This window comes from Balaenoptera acutorostrata, chromosome 14, assembly GCF_949987535.1.
Source record: "Balaenoptera acutorostrata chromosome 14, mBalAcu1.1, whole genome shotgun sequence".
Taxonomy (NCBI): domain Eukaryota; kingdom Metazoa; phylum Chordata; class Mammalia; order Artiodactyla; family Balaenopteridae; genus Balaenoptera; species Balaenoptera acutorostrata.
In genome coordinates, this window is record NC_080077.1 from 71,184,967 (window position 1) to 71,211,676 (window position 26,710).

General features: G+C 41.4%; 2 protein-coding genes across 2 annotated transcripts in view; both read right to left on the reverse strand.

Moving 5' to 3' along the window:
- CFAP206 (cilia and flagella associated protein 206) overlaps window positions 1-9,784 on the reverse strand; it is a 66,776-nt gene extending 56,992 nt beyond the window's left edge. Inside the window, exons 1-4 of the mRNA XM_057527545.1 lie at window positions 9,030-9,784; window positions 7,937-8,065; window positions 7,563-7,666; window positions 5,859-6,111 (exon numbers count right to left, since the gene is read on the reverse strand). The gene's annotated coding sequence lies outside the window, so the exon portion shown is untranslated. The remainder of the gene's footprint in view (window positions 1-5,858; window positions 6,112-7,562; window positions 7,667-7,936; window positions 8,066-9,029) is intronic.
- Window positions 9,785-12,507: 2,723 nt separating this feature from the next.
- The window catches only part of C14H6orf163 (chromosome 14 C6orf163 homolog), a 38,052-nt gene continuing 23,849 nt past the window's right edge, over window positions 12,508-26,710 (reverse strand). The window contains exons 3-6 of the mRNA XM_057527641.1: window positions 26,353-26,447; window positions 24,808-24,915; window positions 19,944-20,146; window positions 12,508-13,816 (exon numbers count right to left, since the gene is read on the reverse strand). Coding sequence (XP_057383624.1) covers window positions 13,381-13,816; window positions 19,944-20,146; window positions 24,808-24,915; window positions 26,353-26,447 — 842 coding nt within the window. The 3' untranslated portion in view covers window positions 12,508-13,380. The remainder of the gene's footprint in view (window positions 13,817-19,943; window positions 20,147-24,807; window positions 24,916-26,352; window positions 26,448-26,710) is intronic.

Below are 26,710 nucleotides of genomic sequence, written 5' to 3' on the forward strand. Positions count from 1 at the left end.
TTTTTTCTCTTACAGGCTCTTTATATTTAAATAGAAATAAATGTACATGATGGCAGAAATACTACATTGAGCTTATAGAAAATAGAGAGACGTGAAGCAAGGTAGGTGGCCTTGGTTCTAGGATTACGGAGGATGTGATGTGTCCATGGTGGAGGACAAGGACATTGTCACCTTTCCTGTCTTCTCAATCACCTTCTCCCTCTGCAGAAAACCTGAGTGCCCCTGACAGCGCCCCTAGTGGTACTAAGTAGGAATGCAAGCATTCTTAAATCAGCGTCCTTAATTGCCGCCCTTTGAGATGAACTGGGGGTTAAGTAGTATTCAATAATATTCCTCAAGCTGAGTTCCTGGTCTCTCAGAAGGAATGACTCATAGGTTAAATCTTCAGAAATAGGCTTATGAGTAAAAGCTGGCTGATTTGTTATTCTCTAAAAACCATGCCCAAAGTCTTCTCCTCTTCAACACCCGTACCCCTCCCTGACCCTCCTCAGTGCCTGCCCCACTCCTAGCACAAGAAAACAGCTAAATGCACATTTAAGGTTTATCATAGTCTGAGGGGCATTTTTGGTGAAAACCATATATTTGAAGTAATTTAGATACTCATCTTAGGCAGTTTGCCAACGATTTAAAACACTAAACTATTCCTCCTAGGTGCTCCATACAATCACTTACTGTTTTTATTAATGAAGTAGACTGAGGTTTGCAAGGCTGGGCTGGTCAGTTTCTCAGAGGCACTCTGCCTGTAATTGTTGTAGTTTTACACCAGGTAGTGGGGCCAGATACAGAACACAGGTTCATGGGTTTCTTATTCTTAATGTACAGATTCTAGAACTTTCTCAGTTCCTAATGAACTTAGTGTCTCAATAATTCTTCATGGCATTCCCTAGGCCAAAAGAAGTGCCTAACTATCTGGACCTAGGCTAAATCAAGTACCTAATAGGTCTAAACAACTAATAGTAGTAGTTTGTGTGGTATCTGACAAATGTCACTGTGTTTTCCTTGAAATTTAAAAATATCCTGCTTCACCCCCGTGAGTTTGCTACGGCACCTGGGGCAAGTTGGCATACAGTTTGGGAATACAGTCTTAATGTTCTAGGGCATTTAGCAATTAACCCAGTTCCAGTTCATGTATGGTTTCCTTATGAAAAATAACCAAATTTAACCAAAAATTGCCATGATTTCACTTCTCTCTAGATAATAAGACAGTGACATGTATCAACATGGATAGATCTCAAAAACATAATGTTAGGTGAAAATAGGCAAGTTGCAGAATAATGTATACAAAATAGTAGTATCTATTTAAAGTTTACATCTTATTTATGAACACAAATGTGTAGTAAAATGAGGACCGGAAGGACGCACACTCATTTAAGAGAGTGGTTATTTCTAAGGAAGAAGGCGAATGGGATTGAAAGAAGAACAAAGAAGACCCAGATTTTATTTGTAATATTTTATATGTGCTATTAAATATATAAGGCAAACATGACTGTGGCATGAATGTGGCATATAAAGCAAACTATGGATTGAATGTGCTCCCTCAAATTCACATGTTGAAATCCTAATCCCCAAGGTGATGGTGTTAGGAGGTGGGGCCTTTGACAGGTAATTAGGTCAAAAGGATGGAGCCCTCATGAATAAAATTAGTGCCTTTATAATAGAGAGACATAAGAGTTTGCTTCCTCTCTCTGCTCTCCGCCATGTGAGGATACAATGAGAAGATAGCCGTCTACAAGCTAGGAAGTAGGCTTTCATCAGACACCAGATCTGCTGGTACCTTGATCTTGGACTTCCCAGCCTCCAGAACTATGAGAAATAAATGTTTGTTGTTTAAGCCACCCAGACTATGAAAATTTGTTATAGCACCTTGAGCTGATTAAAACAATGACCAAATGTTGATATTTGTTAATTCTGGATAGTGGACCATATAGGTGTTTCTTATATGATTCTCTGTACTTTTCTGTATCAAAACAAAACAAACCAAACACACACACAAATCAGAAAGTACTGAGCAAGAATTAAAAGAGGTAGATCAAGTATTATTTTTCTAGAAAATCTATGATCAACTCGTATCTTTAGCTATTTAATTTAGTTTTGGATCATAAAATAATTCTGAATCCTTTCTGAGGGTCAGAATAACCATGTGATACCTACTTACTCTATTGTATTCAAAAAAACCCCCAGCAGCTGTGCTTTATAAATCAGCTGTTTGCTAATCCTAATAAATTGTAGCTTTTGCTACTAATTAGTTCCAACAGACAGGCAGATTTACATTCAAATTTAACACATTATTGTGTTTAAAAAGAGACCATATCTTGTTAATTTTTTTAAAATTTCAGTATCTTAGGACTTCCCTGGTGGTGCAGTGGTTAAGAATACGCCTGCCAATGCAGGAGACACGGGTTTGAGCCCTGGTCTGGGAAGATCCCACATGCCACAGAGCAACTAAGCCCGTGCGCCACAACTACTGAGCCCAAGTGCCACAACTACTGAAGCCCGAGCGCCTAGAGCCCATGCTCCACAACAAGAGAAGCCACCACAATGAGAAGCTTGTGCACCGCAAGGAAGAGTAGCCCCTGCTAGCCGCAACTAGAGAAAGCCCACGTGCAGCAACGAAGACCCAACACAGCCAAAAATAAATAAATAAAATTTAAAAATAAAAAAAATTTCAGTATCATATATAATAGATGTTCAATAAATGTCTTTGGAATCAGTAAAACTAACTATCCTTTTCTCAGCATTTAAAAAAATTTTTTTTAACAACGAGAAAAAAACGTTTAGGCAACATTATGTAGGAGTTTTATAATATGACTTGTAATTTTTATTATTTTTAAACATTATATTAATTGTTACTATAATATATTCATATAGTTCAAAATTAAAAGGTTTAAACTGATGTACAATGAAAGCTATGGCTCCATTCAACACTTGATCCCCAGCCACTCAATTCTCTCCTAAACAGGCAACCAGAATGACCAGATTTTTGTATATGTCTAGAAAAGAGGTATTTTATACATACACAAGCAAACACATAATAACATATCCGTACTCATGGCTCTATGTACCATCTAGAGATGATATCGATTAAATCATTTGGATGTTTAATAGATGTTTCAGATTCAACATGTTCAAACTGAATTCCTGCTCTTTTCCCCCCAGAAAGCTTCCCCTGCAGCGTTCCCATCCAGTCCATCACGACCCCAGCCTTCGGGCTGCTCAGTCGTCCCTGATCCCTCTCTTTCTTTCACACGCCACATCCAGTCTGTCAGGAAAGCCTACTCACTACTTTGAAAATGTTTCCAGAATCTGATCTCTTCCCACCAGCTCCTCTGCTGTCTCCCAGGCGGCAGCCAACGGCCCCTCTCAGCAGGATCACTGCCCTCCACGGCTCTCAATGCTTTTGCTGCTTCCATCCGGCTCTCCCATGGCCTAGTCTCCACAGAGCGCAAGAGGAATCCTTTTACACTGTAAGCCCTAAAATGCCACACTGTACCTCCAAACCCTGCATGGTTCCCTGTTCATGCAGAATAAAAGTCAGCCTCCTTACAAGGCCCTGCCTGGACCAGCCTCCCATCATCTTCCGAACCTTCTCCTACTCTACTTTCCAGCTCGCTCTGCCCAGCCTCTCTGCGGCTCCCAGTGCACAGCAGACACAGTCCTGCCTTAGGGCCTTTTCCTCACTCTTCTCACAGGTCCTCTCCTCAAACCCCCTCACCTCCTTCAAGTCTCTTCAAATTTTGCCTTCTAAGGCCCAACTTGACCACGCTGTTTGTAACAATGCACGTTATCTTCTTCCCCTCCCCCAGCCCCCCGATCTCCCACGCTCTGCTCTATTTTTACCCATAGAACTTACCAGTTTCGGATATACTATATTAGGTTCACATTTGTTGTTTACTGATGGTCCCCTTTAACAGAATGTAAGCTCCACTACGGTTGAGATCTTTGACTGTTTTGCTATGGACACATCCCAAGTGTGGAGTGTGATGCCTGACACAGAGCAGATGCTCAAAGATATCTGTTGAATAGGTAAATGTATACATAGATTTATACTATGCATATCATTAGAACCTTGACTTTTCACTTAATGACATATTCATTCATTCGACAAATATATCTTGGAAGTCTAGGAAGTTTTTTTATCAGCACATACATTTTTTTCTCCTTTTTTATGGAAGCTTATTATTTCATTGGAATTGCAGCATTAGAAAGATGTACCATAATTTACATAACCAGTTCTATTGTTTCTAGTCTTTTGTTTTTACAGATAATACTGTAATGACAATCTGGTCCATATATTATTTTACATGTATAAGAATATCTGTAGGATAAATTCCTGGAAGTGGAATTGCTGGGTCAAAGGGTATATGCTTTTTAGTTATAGTAGGTATTGCCAAATTGAATTCCACAGAACTTGTACTAATTTATGTTCCCTCCAGCCATGTATGACAGTGTTTGTTTTCTCACACTTTTACCAGCACAGTTTTATAATTTCTTATCTTTGCTAGTCTGATAGGTAGAAAATGAATTTTTAATGAAGTTTTAATTTGCATTCCTTATTTTGAGTGATTGGAACATTTCTTCATAAGTTTAAATGATGTTTGATTCTTTTTCTATTTTCTAGTTATATTTTTCATCTATTTTTCTGTTGGATTGCTGATCCATTCCTTATTGATTCCTAGAAGTTATCTATATAGTAGAGAAATTAGCCCTTTGCCTACATAGGAAATGGAAATATTTTTCTCTTGTTTGTGGTTTGTCTTTTGACCTTGCTTATGATTTCTGGCCTAGCAGATTTTTTTTTTTTTTTTTTCCTAGCAGATTTTTAAAAAGCTTTTAACGAAGTTGAATTTATCATTTTTATTAATAGTTTTTTCTTCTGGGCTTTATGACAAACATAAAAGGCTATCCTCAATCTGATTTATTTAAACATTCTCAAGTGACTTCTAATATTTTTGCAGTTTTGCTTTTACTTTTAAACCTTTGGTCCACCTAGAATATATTTTAATGAATTATAAGATAGGATTCAATCATCTCTGCCCTCAATGACTATCTAGTTACCTCCAAACCATTATTTAAATAAGGCATCTTTTCTTTACTATTTCAAGATGCCATTTTTGTCTTATGTTAAATTAATAAGTGACATTAAAGAGATTTGAAATGGAATGTTCCATATTTTGGAACAACACCCCTAAGTTTTCCCTATACCTTTACATTTTATTCTTAAATTCTATTCTGTACCATTGATTCTTGTGTCTGTTCATGCCCCAGGACTACTTTTTCAGTTTCTAATGGCAAAGAGTGAAAAGGCTAGTGCCCCATCATTGCATTTATTGTCAGAATATCCCTAAAAATTCTTGCTGCTTATTTTTCCACCTGAAATTTATTTTTTTAAATATCTTTATTGGAGTATAATTGCTTTACAATGTTGTGTTAGTTTCTGCTGTACAACAAAGTGAATCAGCTATAGGTATACATATATCCCTCCACCTAAAATTTAGAATCAGCTTGTCTATTACCTCTCAAACAATGCCAAGACCAAGATCAAAAACAACAGTAACAACAGCAACCCTGAAGTATTTCGGTGGGTTCCGATTACATTCACACTCTCCAGTTCCAATCCTAGCTATTACCGTTACTGTACTGAAATCATTGAAAAACAAAGTCTTTTCCTATTTTGTCTCTGAGCTAATTCTTGCTGGACTTCTGGTTGCAGGAGCAAGCATAGTTTCATCTTTATGACTGCCCTGGGCTGTTGTTCTGGGCTCTGAGCCCCACGATCCTCATATCCCTTCATTTGTTTTTTTCATGCTATAGCATAATTTAAAGCAGTTTGTTCAAAATCATAATTATAAGGGACTTACCTTAATATGCCTTTTATTAACTTCTTTTACATAGAAGTCTTATAATCCTGAAACTATCTTGCAGTCATTCCAATTCAAGTCTGTGTGTTGTGATTCTGACCTTTAAACTTGTAAGCATACCTTCCACTTGAGTTCTTAAAGATTCAGACACACAGCCGGTTTCTATGCACCCACTCCGGTGAAGTACATATTCTGTCTTGCAGCTTTCTGTTCCTTAGCAAAGTGCTTAACATCTGTAGTCAATAAACATACTCTACAGGGTGCAAGAGAAAAAAGGAACTGAATAAAACAATTTTAAAATAAATGTCAGCAGGCATCTCATAAGATTAAATTTTTAAAGCTAAAATAAAGTTCTACTCACCATTGACTAAATATACTTTAAAATCTGCAAGCAGTAGATAGACTGTAATTCACATCCATGTATATATATATATATCCATAAAATACTGAAGAAATAAAAATTAATAAAATCGGTACATTCTAAAAATTAGAATCAGTGGCTATAGGATCTGCATGAAAAATGCAGAGCCATATATGACTTGTGATCTCATTTCTGTAGGGATGAAAAATAATAATAACTAACAGTTACCAAATACTACTTGTTTGTCAAGGAGTCTTTTCAGGCAATCAGTCTCATGTTGATGACTGAAAGAGGCAAAGAAAAGGCCTGGAGATGAGACCCAAGGAGTGACTTGGTCACACCCTTCTAGAGTGTCGTTCTCCCTGAGCAGCTTGCCTCAATTCCTCAGCAATAGAACAGTGGGGTTTATTCCCACAATGCTCCCATTACTTGGGGGATGCTCCCTGGCCAAAGTCCACTGAATGTATCTCTGAGACCAGAGAGTATGAAGCCAGACCATGACTCTGGACTCCCTGGAATGGGTGACAGCAGTTGTAGCATTGTCTTTTGTGTCTTCCTGAGGCCTCTGACAAAGAGGCTGGAATTTCCTTGTATTTCAGAAAACCCAGAGATGGTATTTTGTCAAGTAGGAAGCTGTTGGCCTGAACCGACAGGGGAAACAACCATCTACTAGTGGCCACCTAACAACCTCAAGAAGAACAAAACCATATGAGAACTAGGAAAATTTATCTTTGAGATTGTAGAATCCACTTTGCTGAAAACAAAATTTAAATCAAGCCATTCCTTCACAAATGTGGACAGGACTAAGCACAAAGCAAGAGTACCAGTTTGGCTAGCAGGCTACTGACGGTAGATATTACCGCCTTGGCAGTACAACATGACATGAGTTAGAAAATGAGCTGTGAGCCCATTATTGCTACTTCTCCAGCCCTCGACAGTGTTATAATGCATGTACTCACTATCCTTCTACCCACTTAGCTGACTTCTCTAAGAGTAAGGACCACCACCTATTTCGTGTACCAAGAACCCGAGCATCTAACACGGCACCTGGTATACAGTAGGTTGCTTCCTACTGCATGTTGAATAAACAAAATCAATAATTAATATCCCATACATCTCTATGATTTCTAGAGATGTAGATTCTTTAGAACAGATTGTAGAGCTTCTAGAGACATGTAGATTTCTAGCTGAAATGCATAACTCTATGGATACATTCTATTATGTAATTAAATGATAATCCCTCAAATGGACCAGTAATAGAAATAGCTTTCCTTGGGAATACTGAGTCAGGGGAGAGGGGATGGGAAATACTTATGCACAGAGTGATGTGTCAAGGATACTACCTGGTCCTGGAGTTTGTTGTGGGTCCTCAGCAGAGAGAGTCCAGTGGATCTTAAAGTCCAGTAGTAGGAAATAGACACCCAAAGCAGGTCAGATGGAAAGAGTGCTATGAGAAATAGGAAATATCACATATGGTTAAAAGTAAGGAAAGGCAGATCGATAAACTTGGATCCTTGCTAATTTTAAGACCTAACATGCAGTTGCTATGTAGAAAAGGATAATTTGAACTTCATTCAATTCAATATTAAAGTGTTTCTATTTAGAACTAACTAGAGTAAAACCATTGGTTTTATATCCTGCTAGTTGGAATCAGATGGTATTGCGTTGAATGCATCTGCACTTTTCAAATGGAGTGACTTGATGCGGAATACCCAACCTTGATGTGCTTGAATTTCTTTAGCTGGTTGCCGTGAGGCAGGAGCTGAATAACGCAGGTGAAGCACTCACGCATGCCCTGGCTTCCAATAACTGGACAGCAAAAGGCAACGGTTTCTTCTTTCCTCTTCTGAGTGATCTCAGCCAAGCAGAAAGGAGAGCTTATTAGAGGCAGCAGAATGTCAAAACTCTCTGTTCTGTAAACAAACCTATTTTGTCAAATAGTGTCTATATGATGTCAGTGCAAAAAAGGCCCCCAAAGCTAGAATATGCAGGCTATAAATAGGTCAAATGGAATCAAAGTTAGAGAAAGACAATACCAGAATGACTTCTTTGTCACATAAAGGTCCAGTGATTACTAAATAGCCCGACTCCTGTGCTTTGTGACTGCTATGGGGGTGAGGTAGCTTCTCCATCTCTCCTAGGGATGCTAGGCACCTGTTTCCCAGCCTACAGGTCTACTGTCTCTGAAAACAAGGTTCTTTTCTTGGTGGAATGACTTCTATAAAATCTAACTACAGTAGTTTCTTAGGGTCGTCAAATTAAGTTCCCAGATGGCCTCCAGGAATTAACATAGCTTCCTAAATATCAGAAACCATGGGAGCTGCAAAGACTCCTACTGTACAGCGAGCCTCTAAGACAACAAAGAAAAATGCACTTTAAGCTCTTTTGTCTGTTTGTTTTTGGCTGCGCCTCTCAGCTTAAGGGATCTTAGATCCCTGACCAGGGATGGAACCCAGGCCCCAGCAGTGAAAGTGCCAAGTTCTAACCACTGGACCACCAGGGAATTCCCTAAGCTCTTTTTAAAGTAACTTCCCAAAATGGTTACAATTTTAATAACTTGCATGGGGCTTAGTATCTAAGATCTAGAGTGGCTTTTCTAGGTATTGTACTCAAAGTAATTGGTACCAGGAGAGTTACTAAGTGTTCTCAAGACAAGTTATACTAAAAATTGGTTCACTCAGGGAATCTTTCTTGCTGAAAATAGCCTTAGTCTCAATCAGATTTTGTTAGAAAATTTGAGTAAGTGTTCCACTGAGATTTCAAAGACATAACCTCACTTTCAATTTTTCACTTGACATTGTAATTCTCACCTTTGAGCTTCAGGCAATTGATCTGTCTCCAGAACCCGCCAGGGACTCTGCCCTTCTCGACACCTGCGTGGTGAGGGGGAGCTCTGGGTTATGCCCCTCCATAAATTCTTCCCCGGGCTCCGCATCAGGAGGGTTCCTCAAGCACATTCAGGGAAGGCTGATCAATTCTTGGCTCCCAGCCCATGCCCACTGGAAGAGCAAGGGTTCTGCACAGTAATTCAGACTCGCCCGCTACAATTCCAATGTGTTTTGAAAGCAGTGCGTCCCTGATGCCTACTCAGTGTTTACACAGGCACTAAATTAGGCTCTGTGCTGTAGCTGTGGAAAACACATGGCTCTGCAGTCAAACAATTTGTCATTTTTCAACAAGCAACTTTCCTTCTCTGAGTCTCAGTTTCCTAATTTTCAAAATGGGGGCAATAGGAGGCATCTTACGGGGTTGCTGTGAGATTTCAGTAAGACAAGGTTTAGTAAGGAATTTAGTGCAATAGATGATACATAGCAGATGCTCAGTCAGTGGTCGTTGCTGTATTTTCCATTGTTTCCTTTTTTTATCCACAAGGATCATCCTTATCAGTGTCATGGAAACAAGAGACTGCTGAGGGCTTCCCTGGTGGCGCAGTGGTTAAGAATCCGCCTGCCAGTGCAGGGGACACGGGTTTGAGCCCTGGTCTGGGAAGATCCCACATGCCGCGGAGCAACTAAGCCCATGCACCACAACTACTGAGCCTGAGCTCTAGAGCCCACGAGCCACAACTACTGAAGCCCATGTGCCACAACTACTGAAGCCCACGAGCCACAACTACTGAAGCCCACGAGCCACAACTACTGAAGCCCACGCACCTAGAGCCCATGCTCCGCAACAAGTGAAACGACTGCAATGAGAAGCCTGTGCACTGCAACGTAGAGTAGCACCCGCTCACCGCAACTAGAGAAAGCCTGCGCACAGTAACGAAGACCCAATGCAGCCAAAAATAAATAAATAAATAAATGTATTAAAAAAATAAAAAATAAAAGAGACTGCTGAGAAGTTCCGTAGATGGGATTATGGAAATACGAGGGAGGTCTCATTTTTAGTTTACTATCAGCTTTTTCTGCCCTTTAAAGCAGATTATCCATCCACTTTGAACTTTAATTCTCAGGGGTATATCTTGGAGACATTCAAGCTAGAAAGAACTGTGGTTTGAAGTGATCAAAGTGAAGGATTTGGGTAAGAGTAAAGATACTGTTTCTTCAATTTGGCCTTGGGACAGGCAGAGCAGAATGAGAACAGAGGACTGAAGAGGTCCCCTCCCCTCCGTGGTTCGTGCTGACTCCAGGCTCTAAGGCGAAAAGCAAGTGGGGCTCTGGGATCAGGTCAGTCTGTCCTGACAGAACCCCCTGTGATCACCCCTACAACAGGGGGGCTGATTAGCACTGTGGGGAAGCGGGAGGAGGAGTCCTCTGGTGGGCAGGTCAAGCTGGGATCAGGACAGTAACAAGATCTCTAACTCTGCCCTTATTGGAAGCATCCACATTACTTTAAAAACCCTAAGGGAGCTAACGGTTGGGATTGGGGTGAGAGCTGAGGGTGAAGTATCAATATAAACAAGGAAAATACTAAAAACACAGATAATTTATTCCAATCTGGTTGAAGCCTGAGAAGCTAGATTCCTTTTTCCAAACCAAAAATAAGTCGCCTGCTTTCTTTTTATGTTACGCACTGTATCACTGATACCAAAAGATACACCTTCACTGTGGCCATGAAGTGAACGTCTTCAGAAGATGCTTTCCTTCTGCTTTCCTTCCTTGTGCTCAGCTGCGAATCTGGTGGATGACTCCAATAACTCAGACACACAATCCTAGGTACAACTTCCTTTCACTTCTAGAAGGGACAAAAACGATGCATGCCGTAGAGGACAGACCACGTCCTTCTGGTCCTCATCAGAGAAGCCACGAAGACACGCACCTGCAGAGTCAACCAACCAGGCACCAAAGCCTTTACATCTGAACAAAAATAATGATGGAAGGCGTGGGCTGAAGACTGACTCTGTGGATTTGAAACCGGCTCTGACCCTTCCTCGCTGTATGACATTGAGAAAGTGACTTGACCTGTCTGTGCCTGTGTTAATGGTTCCTACCTTTCACAGCCTGCTGTGAACATGAATGAGTCCACTTGTGTACGCACAGTTGGCGCATGCTAGCACTCCCCAGTGTCAGCTGCTGTTCTTATCTATTCAAGTCTGCAAAACCCAGGTCTCTCTCATGTAACCATCTGCCTGTGCCTTGTGATATTTTGAATTCCCTCTCTGTCACTAGCTGTGTGCCCTGGAGAAAGTTACTGAATCTCCCTGAGCCTCGGTTTCCCTCTCTATAAATTGGGGGCAGTTATAATTACTTTCAAAAGTCATTGTGAGGATTAAATATTAAGGTTTTTAAAGTGCTTCACATGTAGAGAAAAGGGAACCCTCCTACACTGTTGGGAATGTAAATTGATGCAGCCACTATGGAAACACTATGGAAGTTCCTTAAAAAACCAAAAATAGAATCACCATATGATCCAGCAATTCCACTCCTGGGCTTATAACCGGAAAAGATGAAAAGCCTAATTTGAAAAGATACATGTATCCCAATGTTCACTGCAGCACTATTTACACTAGCCAAGACATGGAAACAACCCAAGTGCCCATCAACAGACAACTGGTTTAAGAAGATGTGGTATATACACAATGGAATATTACTCAGCCATAAAAAGAATGAAATATTGCCATTTGCAGCAACATGGATGGACCTAGAGAATATCATACTGAGTGAAGTAAGTCAGACAGAGAAAGACAAATATTATATGATATCACTTATATGTGGAATCTAAAAAATAATACAGATGAAGCTATATACAAAACAGAAACAGACTCACATAGAAAACAAACTTATGGTTACCAAAGGGAAAGAGGTGGGGGAGGGATAAATTAGGAGTATGGGATTAACATACACACACTACTATATATAAAATAAACAATAAGGATTTACCATATAGCTCAGGGAACTATATTCAATATCTTGTAATAACCTATAATGGAAAATAATCTGAAAATATATATATATATAACTGAATCACTTTGCCGTATACCTGAAACTAACACAATATTGTAAATCAACTATACTTCAACTTAAAAAAAAGTGCTTCACACATGCAAATACATACATAGTAGTTTTCATGTTATCATTTGTCAAAATGGGATAACAACCACCCCTGTCCTGCCTATCCCATTGACTGCTATGAGAAGAACGTGCTGGAAAAAGCAGTGTAAAGTACTGTATAAATGTTCTGACTTCCAGCCCCTAGGCAATCGATTAGTATGGACCACAGCAGTCCTGCAGAATCAGGAAGCTAAACACTAGGAGAGTGTAGTCCATTATGCAGTTGTAAACAAATCACTACTTTTATCATTAGGAAATCCCAGACCGGTCAATATAAACAAATCCACCTAAGGCCTGCTTGACAATAGCACTTTTTAATTTACTGAAAATGGCTTTCCAGGTATTTAATTTTAAAGCCACCAATATAAGTTGGTGATTAATAATTTAAGGATGCTACATTAAAGTGGATAGATTTTTTTGGAGCAGTCTTTATGGCTTGGGTTTTCTTCCATTTTAATTCAGTAGATGTTGACATTTGTTGGTCCTGAGCATTGCGGTACAGAATGATTTTCTGCATTTTGACCTACAGGAGATGAGCTCCAAGCACCCCTGGGCTTGGGTATAAACATAAGGGGACTCCCCATCCCTGAGGCAAGGAATCTGACCTCTAAAGACATATTTTTCTTTCACAAATGGCAAATATAAGAGAGTCCTTTCTGAATTATTTTATATAGGCTTCCCAGAATTTAAGTTTTATCCTATTGAATCTGAGAAATTTTGCTTTTTTTCCTACAAAGCTATTGCAGTTCACCAAATAATAATCTTTAGACTAGATTACTAGACATACTGGATTACTAGACACACCTCTCCACAATGGAAACCATCTAAGAACATGTCCCTTTACTGTTTTTTAACTGCAACAAATACTAAAATAGTTAAATGTCTGATGTAAACGTGAGTAAAGCCAGATACAGAAGTATGTTTAGACTTCTTCCAAGAAATCTTTTTCCCTCCTAGTCAGTTTTGACCCCCCTCACTGTTACCTCTCCTCCATTAGACTTGGAACCTCATTGTAGCCTGGAATGTGCTTTTGAATATTTTGGTTTTCCATCAAAATGCTCACAGCTCACTAGTCCCCTGCACATAACCGGGGATCAATAAATGGTTTTTGAGGGAATTTATTTAGTCTTTAGAACAATGTCTTTTGTAGTGCCATTTCAGATGAAGACTTCTAATCAAGAGTTGCTTGGTTCTCCTGAGTAAGAAGATTGGAAGGTGTTTTCCTTCTTTCTGGCAGAATAAAATCTGCATGTCCCGGTGAGAGCTTCGGAAACGTATAATTGATGTAGTTTTGAAACGCTACCCTGGTTTCCTGTAACTCCTCCTCCAGGAAATCTTTCCAATTTGTCATGATTCCCAGTTGCTTCGCCATGGACAGCAGCTCCCCCTGCGTGTTAAGCAGTTTGTCCATCACATTTCCAAGCGTGGCCTGATGTGTTTTCTCTGCTTCTTGAAGCACTTCCTGAACCTCTTCTTGCTTCTGTCTCTGAGCCACGCAATAGTAGACGTTCATCGCATGTTCTTTTTCCTTTATCAGATGGCTCACACTCTTCTTTTGATCCTTCATAACTGTGACACCAGCTCTCAAAAGTTCCTCCATGGCCTTTCTACAGAAAGGAATAAGGGTTGAATATTAATAGTTAGATGGATTAGCCACCAAAAAAAAAAAAGATTTTGTCTTTCACCGCAGATGTAGGAGAAATGATTTCATGGTTTACATGAGTCACCAGTCTGAGACAGGCTCGTAGAGATGAGCTTTGATTAGATGTTAACAATAAAAAAATATTTTTTAGAGCAGGGAAGGAGCACATTGATTTCCCCACTGTGGGCTAGGGCGAGGCCACTAGTCTAGTGTCTAACGCTAACTTTAGGGACTCGAGTCCACTGTGGTCAGAAAAATATGAATGCAGAGTTCTAAAAAAAATGAAGAAATAGGCTCAGATTTCCAAACCCCCAAAGAAAGTATTTCTATATTTCAACCCAGCTACTCACCTTTAGCCAGAGGGGAGTAAACTGTCTCACAGGGTGAGTTTAGCCCTACTCTTGATTCTATCTGAGCAATACTCTAAGACAGCAGTCTCAAACTTTTTGGTCTCAAGATCACTTTTCGCTCTTAAAATGACCAAGAAACCCAAAGGACTTTTGTTCATATGGGTTATATCTAGTGACCCTAACAGTTTTAAAAGTTAAAAGTCAGACATTTAACAAACATTTATAAATTCATGTGAAGTATCGATAAATCCATTAAACATTAACATAAAACACCTCGTAGGAAAAATATTTTTTCTAAATCAAAAAACTTTTGGTGAGAAAAGTGGCATTATTTTACATTTGTGGCAAAACTCTTTACTGTCTGGCTTAATAGAAAAAAGCGCTAGATTTTTGTTTTGTTTCAATCTGTTGAGATATCACACATCATAAAACCCTGGAAAACACCACTACATACTCATGAGATGGAGTGAAAAGGCAAATCACATCTTAGTATTATTAAGAAAATAGCTTTGACCTTGGGGACCTGCTGAAAGGGTCTGGGACCGTACTTTGAGAACCATTGCTGAATGAATTCATAGGCCTCTGGTTATAATGTATATAATTATATAGAATTTATAGCAGCCAACTATAAACTCAATAGTAACTCAATGATTAATATATTAACTCAATGATTACTCAAAAAAGTCTATGAGGCAGTTCTGTCTATGAGGCCTATTTTATAGATGAGGAACTGTGGCTCAGAGAGGTCAAGCAACTTGCTCAATTTCACTTATTTAGAAAAAGTGGCAAAACAAGTGCTACAACCCAGGCAGTCTGGGTTCAGGGCAAATCTCTTAGCCACTAAGATACACTTCTGGTGGATATCTCCTGATACCTAGTTGGAATAGAACCTCTAAAGATTTGAGGATTAAAAAACCTACAAATGTTGAATTTGAGTATTTATGGTTGTTAATAAAAACCCTCCCCTCTCTGCCTCCTAGTCTAATACAGTCCTTCCAAGACTTACCCCAGCTTCTACCCTCCAAGATGCAGTTCTCTCAGTCTCTGATTCTTTCAACTTGACTTTCAAACCTGACAGATTTTCCCAGTCTGGAGGTAAACATCATTTGTCCTGAGCCTCTCCAGCTGCTATGCTATTTTTCTCATTCCCTCTCCCACCAACTAGGCTATATCCGTTATTAATAACAAGGGTCACCATTTATTGAGTACTTACTGTGTCCCAGGGACTGTGCTAAGCAATTTACATGCACTATATCTCATTTAATTTTCACCCACTGAAGCTGGTTCTATTTGTATTTATTACCTCTTATTATTCCCGCATAACAGGTGAGGAAAGTGAGGCTTGGGGAGACAGTTATTGTTCAATTTCACACAATGGAGCAAATCGGAGAGTTCCTGCCCTTCCGTAGAAAACATTGCCTGCTTCAATAGCATAAGAGATCACTATACATTTCTTATCAGGAGGGCAACACACTGAAAATAACATTTTAGAATTGTTATTCTGGGGCTTCCCTGGTGGCGCAGTGGTTGAGAATCTGCCTGCCAACGCAGGGGACACGGGTTCGAGCCCTGGTCTGGGAAGATCCCACATGCCACGGAGCAACTAGGCCCGTGAGCCACAACTACTGAGCCTGAGCGTCTGGAGCCTGTGCTCCGCAACAAGAGAGGCCGTGATAGTGAGGGGCCCGCGCACCACGATGAAGAGTGGCCCCCGCTTGCTGCAACTGGAGAAAGCCCTCACACAGAAACGAAGACCCAACACAGCCAAAAATAAATAAATAAATAATTAATTATAGAATTGTTATTCTGATAATATCAGGTAAACTGAATCCGAGTTGGGTGAAGTAAGAGACCAATTCGTATTATTTTGTAACATTCTGAGTGTACAATGATCTAAATTAATGATGAAAGAGACAGGGATAGGAAGAGGGAGAGAAAGGGGGAAATCCAAGAAATATTACAAAGTCACAAGTGCCAGAATTCGTTATTGCTAGGATTTAGGGGCTACAGAAAGAAGAGGAATCAAAACCAACTTCCTGATTCTCAGCCCAGGTCACAGGACAGTAGAGGCATAGATAGTGTTCAGAAGGTGCATCTACACACAACCTTAGGATTCAGGCTGATGATTTATAAAATCTTTAGGATGTTGGTGAGATTGTGGAGATGATGATTAGAGCCTATGGTGCTTAGATCAGAAGGAACTGGAAGGCATTTCCTTGAGCCAGCCCCAAATCCCCAAGAAGGAAGTTACACCCCTTCTCCAGAACCACGGCTCCATCACAAGCAGGTGTGAGCTTCCTACTAGATTGGCCTGGCTTTCTCTGGACCCACACAGAGGAGGTGTCCATCTAAGGGGCTGACTAAAAAGCTCCACCAGAGCTGATCTCAGGTACATCTGCTCAAAGTGTACCTTAGATGACACCAGCTCCCACCCTCCATGACAGCCCCCTAAGGAGTAAACTCCTTACTACCAAAATCTGTTCTCGCTTAAAAGGATCTGATATTTTTTTTAAATGTCCTTTCCAACTTTCGCCAGTTATTTTCCCAGTGTTGGTACAGTAAAAACCAACACTTCATTTCTCCATAGGCAATTCCTAAGTTATGCAGGGATCTGTTTCCAAAACTCATTTGTGCATCCAATGTTTGGAGAAACACTGAACATAGCAGATCATTTGCCAGGTGAGCCCACAATGAGCTCATAAGGAAAATATATTCTGATGTTCTACCTGAGACGCTGGGAACCTATTGCACCTGGTCTGCAGGACGATTAGTGATACCCAAGCTGGGGCGGTAGACATCAGACGGGGCAGGGAGGAGAGGAGGCATCTCCAGAGTCCAACCTTCAGCAGCGCGTTTATATCTCTGGGGTATTAATGCTCCCAACTCCCCTTGGCTCTGCCTCATTAAACTCCCAACTCCATGTGTTTGCTCATGCTGTCTCCACTCTTTTCAGTCCTTCACAAATGGGACCTCCTCCCTTCTCTCTAAGGCCCAAACCAAGACTAACTTCCTCCAAGAAACCCACCTCACCACACAGCCCACACACTCTTTGCTTGATCTTTCCAGGACCGAGAACTCCTCCAGCACCCATGTGTTCTTTGCACAAGTCCCTCTAGCCTTGCTCAAAGGGGACAGCTATGCTTTAGTTACATCACATAATGTTAAGGCAAGAGCCTTACCCCTCAGTGCCCGAGCTCAGAACCACATCCCCAGAAGGCACTTGATGACCCCTGGTGAAGTGAGCAGGGCAGCGTAAGGGAAGGTCACAAGCTTCGGTATCATACACACCAGGGTTTGTATCTTCTCCAGGTGACCTTGGGCAGTTGCTTAGTCTCTCTCTAAGACTCAGCATGTTCATCTGAAGATATGAAAGACGACTCAATCCCCCAGGAAGGGATATGAGGATTCAATGAGAAGCATACAAAGGGCCTTGCATGGTCTAGTGTGGAATAAAGGGCAGCTGTCACCAGGAATTACAGCCATGACCACACACACATCCCTGAGCAGTCACTTCAGTCATGCCTTTGCCTTGGGCGAGAAAATACTTAGAACCTTTCCGAGCAAGATGTTTCTTTCTTTTTTCTTTTTTTTACCTTTAAGAGAAAGAGTACAGTGTCTCCTAGATAATCTGTTTAGAACTCAATCACCTCAACCCACAAAGAAAGTTTTCTGAGCATTTAACAAATTTGTCACAATATGTAAGTATTCTGAATCCTGAAGTCTTGAGTGAAAGTTTAGAGCCAAGTAAGAGACCCACAGTGGAATTCTCAACAGCGGCCCTTCTCCATATATTAATTTCTGCGAATGCTCTAAAGAACGCCAGAATCTAGCACTGTCTCGAAATAAGACCTGGTGTGCTGCAGAGTGGGTTCAGCTGATTGGAACAAACTTGAACCTTTGATAACTATTTAAAGGACACCCACCATGCGTGAGGTTCTCCGCCAGGCACTTGGGACACATCAATAACAAAACAGACATTCTAGATGGATATACTTAAATAACAGGCATGGCAGTTCCCTAATCTTAGTCAACTGGCTTAATGAAAGGTGGCTGTTGAACCTCACAGAGGAAAGGGCCAAAGGGCGACAAAAGCGAAAGAGTGAAGGAGGGAGCAGGAGGCTGCCGGTGTGTGTGAAGAGAGGACCCAGCAGCTCCTTCAGGATGGACAGAGCTCCTGCAGATGGAGGGTGGGAAGCAGAGGGAGAGGAGAACCACCTTCCACTGCTTTGGATCACAGCTCACTCAGGAGTTACCGCCTTCTCTAACTTTCTCCTGAAATCCTCTTGCCTCTTCCTCCTCTGCCTCACAGTGACTTACAGCCTGTGCAAGAAGGGGGGACCACCGAAATAGCCGCGGCTGCAGCCTTCATTCCTATTTATCTGCATCCCCTACAGAATTTTACCTTTGGCCCTATTCTAAACAGTTCTAACAAGGACGATTTTACTCATTAATTATATACAAATAGATTTGTTAACTCAAGCAGCAAAGCAAGAGACAAGTCCTAGTCCGGGAGGTGGAATACAAAGGTTTCAGTTTTGGTCCTGCTGCTTCAGCTACATGAGCTTGGTCAGGTCGCTGAACACCCGGAAACCGAGGTTCTCTCTTGGCCACTAGGGCTCCTGACTGCTGTCCTGTTAAAACTGGCCAATTCCATCAAATGTTCATTACATATATAAAATGGTTCCTTTGGTATTTTTCACACATATATATATGATCCAATTTATGTAAAAATTATTTCAGATTATGCACATATATAAGGCTGTAAATACATCAAAGGGCACAGAAGGATACAGACCCCGTTCTTTAAAATGATTGTCTCTGGGAGACAGGGACGGGGTAGGAAGCAGTGACTTAGCAATTTTTGCTCTCTATGTTTCCATAAGGTCAACTTCGTTTACAGCATTATGACTTGTGTAATAAGAAAAAGACCAAAAGTAACCCATCCACAGTAGTGTATGGTATGGGCTAGAGAATGTGAAGACTGACTTATATGTGTCTGTGAAAAAGTATTTCTTGATTCCTCTTCTCCCCTAAAACTGGAGATATAGAATGAAAAACACAATTTTTAGAACAGTAGTTATCTCGCAAGAGGGGGGAAAGGAAGGAAATGTGGTTGAAGAAGAACATGGAACTTTTCAATCCCTTCAGATGGCTGGTAGGCCCTTGAGTATTCGTGTTATTTTTCTTTAAACCACACACACACACACACACACACACACACACACACACACACACACACACATTCTACAATACACTATATATTGTTCTCTATGTTTGATATATTCCATAATAAAAATGTAAAAACAGGGCTTCCCTGGTGGTGCAGTGGTTAAGAATCCTCCTGCCAATGCAGGGGACATGGGTTTGATCCCTGGCCCGGGAAGATCCCACATGCCACGGAGCAACTAAGCCTGTGTGCCACAACTACTGAGCCTGTGAGCCACAACTACTAAAGCCCATGCACCTAGAGCCTGTGCTCCACAACAAGAGAAGCCACTGCAATGAGAAGCCCGCGCACCACAACGAAGAGTAGCCCCCGCTCGTCGCAACTAGAGAAAGCCCGCGCACAGCAACAAAGACCCAATGCGGCCAAAAATAAAAATAAAAAATAAGTAAATTTTTTAAAAATGTAAAAACACAAAAGCTGGGAAATATCCACCTATGTGCCTCAACCTTATCCCTTTCTCCAAGTTGATTCTGACAGAGTAAGACACTGATTTGCAGGGGTGCCCCCTGGAGTACCTTCTCTGGGCCTGGATCTCCTCCTGGGCTATGTGCCTCTCCTGGGCCCGGGCTTCCTCCACGGCCTGGACCTTCTCCCGGTGGCACTCCATCATGATCCTCTGGATCCTGTGGACCATGCGTTGCTCGGCAGCCAGGTGTTCTCGCTGCAGTTCTTCCTCCATGTTTTGATGCAACTCGATCTTGGTCTTAGATGCCATTTCCTTAAGCAACAGAAAAACTAGGTTTAGGTGTTACAGCTTTGATGCTTAAAAACGTTATTCAAATCATAATTCATCTGCCCGATGGAATGTACACCAGTTAAACCTAATGATTTAAAAGAAGAGTGTATTTTAAAAAGAAGCAGACTCACAGATATAGAGATCTAACTAATGTTTACCAGTGGGGAGAGGGAAGGGGGCGGGGCAATACAGGGGGTGGGGAAAAAAAGGGGATTATGGGGTTGTATGAAATCATGTGTGTGAAACTTCTGAAAATTGTAAAGCACCATAGAATTTAAAGAATCTTTCATTCAATAAAAAAATATATTTTTTTACAGAAAAAAATGGAAAAAGAAAAAAACTGGAATGGTATATCCTTACCACGGAATATTACATGGCTATTAAAAGGAAAAAATAAAGAAGAGTGTATACTATATGGAAAAGTTTCATTTATAATGATGTTAAGTAAAATCAGAAATGCACAAACTATTTAGCATAAAATACGTATATAGATAATATTGGAAAGGAATTGCAAAAAGAAAAGTAATTGGGTCACGGGTATTTTTTCTTGATTGTCCAAATATTCTCTAGTGTCCTATTATCTTTATTCATGATTAGAAATACAGAGTACGATACTGCTTTAGGAAGTCAGTCCTGGAAAATGGCAGAAATAATGACTATGAGAGTCTCCCGGGTAGGAGGAGACCTGAGGCCCGGGCAGCAAGCACCGCACACGACCGCAGTCACAGGAAGCTGCCTGCCAGTCCCCACTGTCGTTCTGGAGCATTCCAGCTCATTCGCGTTGAGGGGCTCTTCCTTGTTCACAAAGGGGACGGGAGCAAGGGCTCCACTGTGCCAGGGTAGAAGGACCTGTGGAGCCTTCAGCCTAGTAAAAAGAGGAGGCACTTGCCAAACCAGGACCTGAGGGAAACAGGCTCCCAAGGAAAACCCTGTATCCCTGGAAATGTCCACTGACAGCACAGTGTGACAGGCACAGTGCTAGGCCCGATGTTACAGACAGAAGGAGGCTGGAATCCTCCTCGGGACTCGCTGCCTAGCAGAGGAGACCCAGACCCCATCCTGCAACCAGTGGTTTAACAGAAATACACGCCAGAAAGGAGGGGCAATTAATTCCATCCAGGAGTTTCAAAACTTTCATTTAAAGGTCAGTTTGTATCTGCTTCAGGGATAAGAGAGAACATAAAGAAACAAAGGTGCTCAATATTCTGTGATAACCTAAATGGGAAAAGGATTTGATAAAGTATAGAAACATGTATATGTATAACTGAATCACTTTGTTGTACACCTGAAACTAATACAACATTGTAAATCAACTCTGCTCCAATATTAAACAAAATTTTTTTTAAAAAAGAATAAAAACAAAGCAAAAGAAACTAAGTTATTTCACAGAGTGAGTCAGTGGAAGAACTAGAAACAAAAGCAGGATTCTCGCCCACCAGCTTCCCGCTTCATTGCTGGCTGTGATGCTGGGGTCTTTCCAGAGATTCATCAGTTTGTTTTCCTTCCAGAAACGCCGTCCAGGCTTAGAAGACAGTGAGGTTCCTCCCTCCCTCCTCCTCCCTGTCTCTCAGAGACAATCACTGAGCAGGGAATGGAAGGTTCTGCTACAGGTAATAAGCCTGAGTCTCTATCTTGTAGTCAGAGGCCGTTATTTAACGTCTTAGGGGATATTTTAACTTCTTAGGGATCATTTCTGGGTTTTCAAGTACATTTCCAGTAACTGAGATTGCTGAATGGTTGAGCCTTAGATAGATGAAGTATTATCATAATACATTTCTATTTGAATCATAGAATTTAAAAATGACACACCAGCCCTTTATTTTGACTGGGTTCTGAACTAGGATTCAGAGAATTAAACTCTGTCCCTCTTTTATGTAATGGTTTAGTAAAACCAAAATCATTTTACTGCCTCATACAGCATGTCCAATACCTATTTAAAGCTACGAAAAAATAATTCAATGACCTACTGTTTGGCAGTGTTCTTACTCAATGGAAAGCCTTCCAGTTAAATTACTTTTACTGAAATGCATTTTGAGTGAATCAGCCTCTATCTGGAGATAAGAGACAGCCTCATGAAATCCATCCTCTTTACTGTGCAGGTGTTTGACAGACCTTCCTTTATTACACAATGCCTCCCTCATGAGAAGTTTCTCTCAGGTATCACATGGAGGAAGATCTGGGCCATCTGAGTCCCAGATTTGTTTTTACCTCATGGACATGGTGATTCATAGCACTTTCCTCTGTGCATTGACTGTCAGAAAGCTCAAGGGCCAGCTATGATAACTGCACAGGACCTCGTGGCATACAGACATTTCTAAGTTCTGGATTCACCCTGACTTCATTATATTTCCTATTCTCATTTTCCCTTAGCTTCCATTTTATTATTTACTTTTTAATATTATTGTATTTGAATAAGATAATATTAGCACCTTTTCAAAATCCTATCTGTCCATTGGACAAGACCTGGAAATTTTATTTAACAGCAAGCATCTGACACCCAAATTCTTAACATCACAAAAGAGCAACACCTGGTGATTTCTACGTCTCAGAATGTAATGCTGTTTGGTTCTAGAAGAACTTGGTTTTCTGCTCTCTGTACGGGTAATCTCAAACTTTAACATGAGAGAATATGGGTGACTTTATATGTGTTTATATTAAACTTTAATATATGTGAGAATCACATGGGCTGCTGGTTAAATACGCTGCCAATGACTCTGTAGGTCAGGTGGGGCCCAGGAATCTGCACGTAAGTAGACTCTAAGGAGGTGGTTCAAAGACACACCCTGAGGAGCAATAGTGGTGTTTATGTCTGGGGACCCTACAGCTGAAACAACCCTCCACACCCCTCTTAGACAAATCACTCATTCATCATAATAATAAAAAAAAAAGTCCCTGAGACTTTTTTAGAATAATTTGGAAAGGTCAACCTCCCTCTTTAAAATTTCTTAGGACTTCTTCTATTTTAACACTAAGTGCATCAACTCAACCCAAAGACTATATATATGGGGTACCATCAAATTACCTAGAGCAAGACTAGGATGCAAGCTCCTTGAAACAGGCATCACATCTAAGTTACCCTTGCATCATCACAACCTAGTGCCAGGAGTGATATTTAAAATGTGTATCCTCTGGCTGCAGCACAGGGCAGGGTCCTAGAGGCCCACACCCATAGAAACGGTTGCCCCTTCAAATTGCTGGGCTGCGGGAGGTCCAGGGTGGTGAAGGTGTTAGTGGCCCGGGGAGTGGTGATTTATCAACTGATAGAGAAGTATTTCACTATTCAAGGACCAGTGTGGCCGTTCTGGTCCCAGCTAGCTGAGCAGCAGGCCTATCTGGACATGCTATAAATGCTCCTCACATTTTGAAGTGAGATCAGGGATGGGCAGTGGACCACCTCAGCCTGCCCCTCAGGTGCCATGGCCACTGGAGCCAAGCAGGGAGGGTCAACCATCCCTTAGGAGCCCTGGGGTGGAGCTCCCTTTCCTGCCAGAAAGTTTTCTGAGGACAGTCTATTCAATCTCACCTGGTACAGAGCTGATACATGGCAGGTGCTCACGGCCGAAACAAGAGACAAAAGGGCCCATGGTCCCTGAACTGTTTATTCGTTATGTTCTTATTGAATTAGGCTAAACTTGGGTCCACACTTCTGCCACTTTCCCTCCAGCCTCTGCCTAGGAATCATCACATCTGCATCGTGCCCTGTCCTATCCCTCCCGTGACCCACGTGTGAAAATAGTTCTGTATGTTTTTTCCTTTGAGCAGAGTTTGGGACTGAACTGTATAAGGAACCCCTGGGTCTCTGCCTGGACAGTTTACTAACTACCCAGAGTCGTGTACTGGAACAAGTTACAGGCTGGAAAGAGTTTCCCTCATTGTGTGATCTCTGGTCCTGCAGGAAATACCTGAGAAACAGAGGACCCTCTTGGCACCGCAGTAAATGCAAACTTAGGACAAAGGATGCAATCAGAGAGCTCAGGAGAAGGGACAGAAGGGCCTGCTTCCTCTGTTCAGCCCGTTTTCACACTTACAAAGTCAAGGCACCGTGCTGGCACCGGGACGAGGGTGGTAGCGAGACAGACACACCCTTATGGAGGCTGCAGGCAGGTGGCGATCAGGTATTCAACAAGTAATCAATCCTCCAATCTCTTTACTTACACCAGCGCTAGGTGGTGATGCTGTTAAAGAGGGCGGGGTGACAAGGACAGTGTATGGGTAGCAGGGCAGAGCTGATCAGGTAAGGCCTCCCTTGACCAGTGATGTCTGATGTCTGATGAAGTGCAGGAAGAACATTCTGGCAAAGTCCCCAAGGTGGGAAAGAGTGTGGGGCATACAGGTTTGAGGGTCCAGAAGAAGGGCACTGAGAGGAGAAAAGAGAGCCAGTGGCAAGGGATGTGGGGTCCGGCAGGCAGGGATGCCTCCTTCATACCTTAACCCCATAAAGGTTTGGGTTCATTATATCAAAGGCCCTTCATTATGCTTCATTATGTCAAAGGGATTCTCTTGCACCCATGCATCACTGTTGCCATGGAGTCCAGCGTATCTTCTGTGAAAATCCTGGGCCTCCCAACCAACCTCCATGGAACACGCCAGAGCTTTTTACTAAAGTACCACTAAAAAGACAACAAACAAGCCACTATAAAAACCTGTAAATCTTTTTGATGTTCCTCTTTCAGAATCTGGATTTTCATTTTGTGCATGTCATTCGCTTCTTCAAGGGCTTTCTTCACTGCTTCTCTTTGGCGTTCATCAGCCTTTGAAAGAGTTCATTTATTTATTAATATATATCAGGTTTTCATGTTTAATGAAAACTAGCAACCACCCTGGGGCCCCTGACTACTGGCTCTGTTCCCGTCTCAAACCTCCCATAGCAAACTAGGCCTCAGCCAGAGATGCCCTAACACGGCCCAAACCGTGGCTAAAATCACTGTTTCAGGAATTGCTAAGGAGAGCTTTACTGCAGGCTGCTGGGTTGTCTTTTTTCTTTGGCACTTTATTTCTTGCTTGATTGACTATCAAAGTAATGTATGCTCATCGCAGAAAATCTGGAGAATACAGAGAAGTGGAAAAATGCACAAAGCCTGAAACTGCTGAGAAGGGAGGCTGAGTACCATCCCAGATCCCCTGCATCAGGGTCTTCAGGAAGAGGTTTCATTATTTTATTTCAAGAGAATGCCCAGAACATTTGTTATATTTAAATTGTATATTGTTATACTTATATTTAAATTGTACATTATTCACAAAAGCATTCTCTTGTGTTAGGGTATATAATTAATGGCTCACAATCAATTTAAATTTTATTATTATTGATAAGGATACATGTCTAGTAAGATTTTTATATCTATTACACTTTGCACTGGAGCATTTTGTACTTTCGAAGTACTTTAATACCAAGCTTTTGCTGGGACTAACACTGGGCAATTCCAACACTCTTTGCTATGATGTTTACTTTATAGAGAAACCGAGAAATAATGTTCTAGCACTGTGGGTTGTCCTGCTCTCACGGAGCGCTCATTTTCTTTAGGAAGTCACATATGGCATTTTCCCTCTAACTGAAAGAAGTGGGAGCTGGAGGATTGAGATTCTGCTTCGCTGAAGCGTCTGGGATCTGACCGTGAGCCCCAAGACCCTCAAATGGCCCCCACGGCCCTCGGCAGTCGCATGGACAAGGTGTCAAGGACTTTGGAGCGAAGGGGAGCTGGGAGAGGGGGTGAAAAGGAGAGTCAGCTATGACGCAGCATTTGGAAAAAACAGGCACTTAGGGGCATCACACACTGCACAAACGAATGGTCTACTATATACTAAATATTAAGCAATAATAAACAACTACAACAAGAATGTCTTTTTAAAAAGGTTTTAATCCCATGAGAATAAAGGGAGCAGGAGTCATCCACACATAGGGGCAATTTAGACAGAAGGAAGCTCCTGATGGTTTCTACTTCTTACTTAGCACCTACTGTGTGCCCGGCACGTTATTTCATTGAACTCTCTCAACAGTCCTACAGAGTGAGTATTACTGCTCCTCTTTTACATTTGAAGACGCCAATACTACGGAGTTGAAGAACTTGCTACCCTGGTCCCACAGATGCCAGCATTCAAAGTCAGTTCTGCCTGATTCCACTCTTTCATACAAATCCAAAACGTGAAAGAACCGCAAAGATGCATTCAGGTTGATTTCCAACTTCTTTTACCTTAGCCCATACGTCAGCTTCTGCTTTTGCAATACGTTCTTTGAGTACAGCTTCTTGCAACTGCTCTTCCTTATTCAGAATATCTGCCCCAATATCTGTGTGTTTGAAGAGAAAAAAAAAAATCACAAATATCCATAGACTGTTTCTTGGCTTTCCTTTTCACTGTTATCGAGTTATTTATTAGAGTTATCTAAGAAATATATCCTTTCAGGAAATGTCAGTCTTTAAAGATACCCATGAAAGGGGTAAGCTCTTCCCTAACTGATTAAGAGGGAACTCACAGCACCTGCATCAGACCCAGTCCACAGGGAGGCAACTGCGGAAGTAAAACAGCAGGAGGAACGCATTCTGCACCCCA